The 5,809-nt window shown below is 22.3% G+C and overlaps 3 protein-coding genes across 3 annotated transcripts in view, besides 10 other annotated features; 1 reads left to right on the forward strand and 2 right to left on the reverse strand.

Annotated features, from left to right (window-relative positions):
* EDI_147520 (guanyl-nucleotide exchange factor, putative) overlaps positions 1–2,703 on the reverse strand; it is a gene marked incomplete at both ends in the record, with an annotated part of 3,967 nt that extends 1,264 nt beyond the window's left edge. The window contains one exon of the mRNA XM_001733217.1: positions 1–2,703. This exon is cut by the window's left edge and continues 1,095 nt beyond it. Coding sequence (XP_001733269.1) covers positions 1–2,703 — 2,703 coding nt within the window.
* A 104-nt stretch (positions 2,704–2,807) lies between these two features.
* Positions 2,808–2,997: a microsatellite.
* An 82-nt stretch (positions 2,998–3,079) lies between these two features.
* Positions 3,080–3,571, forward strand: EDI_147630 (chaperone Clpb, putative; the record flags this gene model as incomplete). The annotated part of the gene is made up of 1 exon (XM_001734825.1): positions 3,080–3,571. The coding sequence occupies one exon, from the start codon at positions 3,080–3,082 to the stop codon at positions 3,569–3,571; it is 492 nt and encodes a 163-aa protein (XP_001734877.1).
* A 67-nt stretch (positions 3,572–3,638) lies between these two features.
* Positions 3,639–3,723: a microsatellite.
* A 12-nt stretch (positions 3,724–3,735) lies between these two features.
* Positions 3,736–4,122: a repeat region.
* Positions 4,123–4,184: 62 nt separating this feature from the next.
* Positions 4,185–4,317: a sequence feature (AT_rich).
* Positions 4,318–4,377: 60 nt separating this feature from the next.
* Positions 4,378–4,549: a microsatellite.
* A 33-nt stretch (positions 4,550–4,582) lies between these two features.
* Positions 4,583–4,766: a microsatellite.
* A 21-nt stretch (positions 4,767–4,787) lies between these two features.
* Positions 4,788–4,828: a sequence feature (AT_rich).
* Positions 4,829–4,836: 8 nt separating this feature from the next.
* Positions 4,837–4,925: a microsatellite.
* Positions 4,926–5,018: 93 nt separating this feature from the next.
* Positions 5,019–5,199: a microsatellite.
* A 5-nt stretch (positions 5,200–5,204) lies between these two features.
* Positions 5,205–5,408: a sequence feature (AT_rich).
* Positions 5,409–5,431: 23 nt separating this feature from the next.
* Positions 5,432–5,809, reverse strand: part of EDI_147640 (uncharacterized protein) — a gene marked incomplete at both ends in the record, with an annotated part of 1,576 nt that continues 1,198 nt past the window's right edge. The window contains one exon of the mRNA XM_001734826.1: positions 5,432–5,799. Within this exon, the coding sequence (XP_001734878.1) occupies positions 5,432–5,799 (368 nt within the window). The remainder of the gene's footprint in view (positions 5,800–5,809) is intronic.

Raw genomic sequence — 5,809 nt, forward strand, 5'->3', positions numbered from 1 at the left:
TAAAGAGTACACTGAAATTATTTTGTTTTGATGTGGGTAATTCACAAATAAATCAACAAATTTTTCTAATGCTAAATCTACTACATCACCATCAACATCAGGAATTACTTGAAGACCATCATATAATATATCTACTTCATTTTTAGGTACTTGACAATCAAACAAATTAGTTAAAGCTTTAAATCTAATATTAATATCTTGACTGTCTGAAATAATTGGAATAAAAGCGTTATAATGAGAATGATACAGTTGAATAATTTGTTTGAGGTAATCTAAAGAGAGATAACTTACCTTTGAATAAGGATGAAATGAACATGCAATAAAACAATTGATTATTTGGTTTAATATTTCTTCGGTAATTGAATTTAAAGGTCTTAAATAATTTTTTGAAGCAGCTGAGAACAAATATTGTAATGGGATAATAGGAAAATCATTAACATGATTTTTAATAACTCCAATTAATCCTTTGATATAATCATTATAAACCATATCTTCAGATAGTTCCAATGTTTGAAGAGTTTGTTCTAATAATGAGAAGTCAATCATTTTAAATAAATTTTCAGGATCATTTATGGTAGCTAAATTATTTAAATCAATTTTTTGTATTTGAGTTTCATTAATTGTAAACATTAAATTATATATCGGTTCTCTTAATTGTTTTCTTTTATTTATTTTAAATGAATTTCTTGAATTAATATTTCTTGCTTGGTTTATAATTTCAATATTCAGTACAATACTTAGTAGAGGTTCCCAAGCTTGTTTTAATAATTTATAACATTCAGACATAATAATAATAACTCTTCCAATACAAATAACATCTTGGTCTGTAAATTTTGAAGAAAGATCTGAATTTGAGATTTTCTCTATTAACGTACCTATCTCTTTTATTTCATTTCTTTCTAATAAACAACCTGTTTGAAGTGTAGTGAATAATAAATTTGAATGGTTTGTTGTAAAATTTTTTATTTGAGTTATTTGTTTCCAAACAATTTCAAACATACAAAAAGCAATACTTTTTGTCATTTTAATTGGTTGAATAATAAAAGACTCATTTAATATATTAACTGGTCGAGTAATTGGTGCAATAGACCTTGGAACAAATGGTGTATTTTGAACTCTACGATACATTTGTAACAATTCATTGGTTTCATATTGAATTTGAAAATCTTTACAAATTATATTATTAAACTTTTCAAAAGTATCAACAACTTTAAGTTTTACATTAGAATTATGAGATTCAGTTGCAAGAATTAATAATGTAGTAGAAAATTGTTCTACTTTTTCTTCTGTTAAAATGTCTTTATATTTTATATTACATTGAAGATATCGTTTACTAAATAACCCAAAAACTCTTCCAACAATTTGTGATTCTCCAACCATTTGAAATCGGTAAAACAATCTTCTCATTGCTTGGTCAAGTTCTATATCATATAAATCTAAATTCATAATATATTCTTCTAAACATTCTTTACATAATGTATTACTTTTACATAAAACATTCCCAACTTTTTCTGGTAATAGTTCATCACTCATTAGAAACTTAGCTATACTTTTTGCATTTGGATCGATACATCCAATTTGAATTAATTTATCAATACCTGAAAATCCTTTTTGATTAAATAAAACAACACACTCTTTAATTTGTTCTTTAAGGGCTTGGTGTTTTGTAAATGTGTCATAATAATAATTTTCTTTATTTATTGTGTCATCATTAAATAATGAAAGGCTTCTCATAATTTCTGCTAATAAACTAAGTGCAATTAAATCATTGTTATTAATTAATTGAAGTAGTATAGAAACAATATTCTTAAATATATCAAATTGGTTGATTTGATAATCACCATATATAAATAGTGTTGGTAGTTTTTCATTGGAAATAGTTTCATTAATAGCCATTAATGCTGCCCTATTTGGATTTAATGAAACACTTTTAACACAAATCCCTAACCATGGAATTAACTGAAATAAAGAATGTTTAATAATACATCTCCATAATTCAATCAGATCAATTATTTCAGAAAATCCTAATTCCGGAGAAATAATATCAATAATATTTTGAACTCTTTCCGGAGAATCTTTCTTAAGCTCTCCTGAACACTGAGTAATAAATAAAGTTAAATAATAAATTGCATTTTCTATATGCCTAGAAATCATGTATGCTATTGAACGAATAAACACTATAACATCTTTATATTTAATATCATTGTTTGTTTCTATTGAGGATTTATATTTTGCAGCAAATAATGTTACAACATTTGTATGGTATAATGTTTGCTTACAACTTAGTAATTTACTTACAGTATTTTGTAATTGTACACCATGCATTTCAGTAAATGTTGTACAAATAAATGTTGATAAACAACGACAATATTCTTCTGTAGATGTTTTAGGAAAATTAGCAGTGAGTAATTTAAAAAGTAGTTCATTACAAACATCTGGATATGTTGATGATGGGACATGTCTAATATATCCATTCGCTAACATGTCTTCAATAAGGTCTAATAATAAATTTGCTTTAGATACTTGTGTAGAATAAAATAATTGAATAACTAAATCAATGAATTTTGTATGTTCTCCATCTTGTAAAGTATTAATAAATTCTTTTTCTTCGATACATTTTTTAAATTCATTTTTTAAGTTTACTTTTTGAATGCAATTAAGTAAAGGAGTAAGTTTCTCAAACAATGTTAATGGCTTGTCCATAACCAACTATCCAAAAAAAGTTCCTTTCAAAATTTCTTTTCTTCTTTTTCAATTGAAAAGTCTTTTAACTTTTCATTTTTTGAATCTCAAAACTTATGAAACATTTTTGGTTTTTACTTTTTTATTGAATTTTTATTCATTCATTCCTGCTCATTCTTTCTTTACTAAATTATAATTATTGTTATGTCTCACTTTTAATTAAATAAATTTGTGCCCTTTTACTTTTTTTTTTGTTTGTGTTTTTCTTTTGAAAATGTGTTTACGAAATTTTATTTTTATTTCCTTTTAATTTTTTATCAAAATCCACCACAGTTGTATTGGACTTCATCCAACAACACAACAAGTATTAAGAAGAGCAATAGAGAAACAAAAAAGAATGGGAGACTCATATCTTGCAATAGATGTAATTGTAATGTCATTAATGGAAGAGAAAGAAATTAGTACAATAGTAGGAAATAGTGGAATTAATGTGAAAGAATTTAACAAAAAAATAACAGAAATGAGAAAAGGACAAAGTGTAGAAACAAAAGAAGCAGAAAGTCAGTATGAAGCATTAAAGAAATATGGAAATGATTTAACAGCACAAGCAGAAAGTGGAAAGATGGATCCAATTATTGGAAGAGATGAAGAAATTAAACGAGTTATTCGTATTTTATCAAGAAGAACAAAAAATAATCCAGTATTAATAGGAGAACCAGGAGTAGGTAAAACAGCAGTAGTTGAAGGACTTGCACAACGAATAGTTAAAGGAGATGTTCCAAGTAATTTACAGTGTCGAGTTATTTTATATCCTGTCCTTCACTCTATTCGATGTACTATCCATAAAGCACTCTTATATTTCTATTCTTCATCTCAATTATTTCATTAATTATTTCATGTTCATAACCATTATATTTTTGATCATTAACTCCAATTACTTTATAATACATTGTTCAATGATTATTCTTACTAGTTCATTATTAATTATTCTATTTATTGTTATTGATGCCATTTTTATTTTATATATTAATTTTTATTATTTCATTTTGGGAGAAATCCTTCTATCAATAGAGAATATACAAAAAATTTTGTTTTAATGCCTATTGAGTAATGTCATAGAGTATTGTAAAGAAAATTAAACAACAAACAGATATTCAAGTTCAAAGAAAAGAAAGAATGAAATAACAATAAAATGTATAATAACAATGATAAAAGAAATAATAAGTGAAAAGTGAATAGAAAAAGAAGAATACAAATAAAAACAAATAAGAAAGAAAGTAAATACAATGATAATAAACATTATACAAAAAATAAATCTAAGTTATTAACAATAAATGAAATTGAAATGAAAAATAAAAGAATAAGAAATGAAATAGAGAAATGAGAACAATCAGAAATACTTAAAAAGTATGAAGATAAAGAGAAGAAATAGTATGATATGGGAACCAAAATAAGGAAAGAAATAATGAATCTAAATAAAAAAAACCACAAAAAGAAATGGGTAAAATAATTTGAATCAATAAAATAAATTAGTTTTTATTATTTTACTCTTAAAATAAAAATAAAAATTAAAAATGTAAATTAAATACTCATTCTATATTCATTTATATTTCTTTATATTTTATATCATTTTATGGTAAATTGTTCTAAATTATAAATGATTCAGAAATGATATTTGATTCAATGTAAGTATACATTTTTATTATTATGTTATTATTATGTTATTTATGTATTTTATTACTATATTTATTTTTATTCTTGTATTATATATCATCATTTTATCTATATATTTTATATTTATCATATTTTGTTAGTTTGATATTCTTATTATTTATATTTTATTTTATATATGAATATATTTTTATTTACATATAATTTCTTATATATTCATTTCATTATCTTATTTTCATTTTGATTATATTTTTATAATTTATATCTACTTCTTTCTTTTTATATTTATTATTATTTTATTTATATTATACTGATTTTATTTATCTTTTCTTTTATATATTTTATTTATTATTATATCATTTCATTTCTCTTATTATTTCTTTATTATTTATTATTATTCATTTAATTTTTATATCTTCTATCTATATCATATGAAATTAATATTTATTATTTATCACATATTATATATTATATACTAACCATATAACATTAATAACTGATTATATAATAAACACTGATAATAAATAATACATATAAATAAAAATTATAAAAATAAAAATGAATAAAATAATTTGCATAAATAAAATAATGTTAAATAATTTGCATCAATAAATTAAGCGCTTTTTTATTTCATATTTCTAATTTCTATAATAAAAAATACATCCTTTATTTCATCATTATTTTCATCTTTTATTATCTCATTTTGAATTATTCTTTTTTATCTTCTTTCTTTTTATATTCTCAACATTCTACTTTTATTCTTTTCATCATCTTCTACTTCTTATTTTCACTTTTTTCTTTTATATCATCATTTCTCTTCATTTTTCTCTTATTTCTTTTTTTATTAGCCCATTAATATTGATATTAAAACAATATATTTAACAATATGATAATTCATTTGATTCATTTATTATATTATATTCAAATATACATAGAGAATTTAATTAATAATAAAAAATGAACAAATTTCACATTAGAAAATAAAGAACATTATATATCATTTTTATTACTTAATTAAATTTTAAACCAATTAATTAAAACTTTCATTTAATTATGTCTTTTGCAAACAACAAAGATCTCATAGTTTTTGAATTGATTCAACTAGTGTTGATTCATCTCCTTGTTTTAATTCATTCATTTTTCTTTCAAGTTCTGCCTTAATCTCCTCCCTACTCTTTTGTGTTGTTGATTTTTTTATAATATCTTCTATCATTTCATTTGTTTTTTTAAGTTCAAGATATCCTCTTATTCGACTTTTATATCCAGGTTTCTTTTCAATATTCTCAGTTTCAATTAATTGGTCTAAATATTCATTAGAACTAGTAACTTTATTATTTAATGCAATTGATGATAATATATTAACACACTCTAGAATTCTTTGTTGTTTATCATAACAATCAATTTGGATTTCATAGTATTCTCCTTGTAACTTTTTTAACATGGTCTCTGCATTAGC

This window comes from Entamoeba dispar, genomic scaffold (genome assembly GCF_000209125.1).
Source record: "Entamoeba dispar SAW760 scf_1105229458677 genomic scaffold, whole genome shotgun sequence".
Taxonomy (NCBI): domain Eukaryota; phylum Evosea; order Mastigamoebida; family Endamoebidae; genus Entamoeba; species Entamoeba dispar.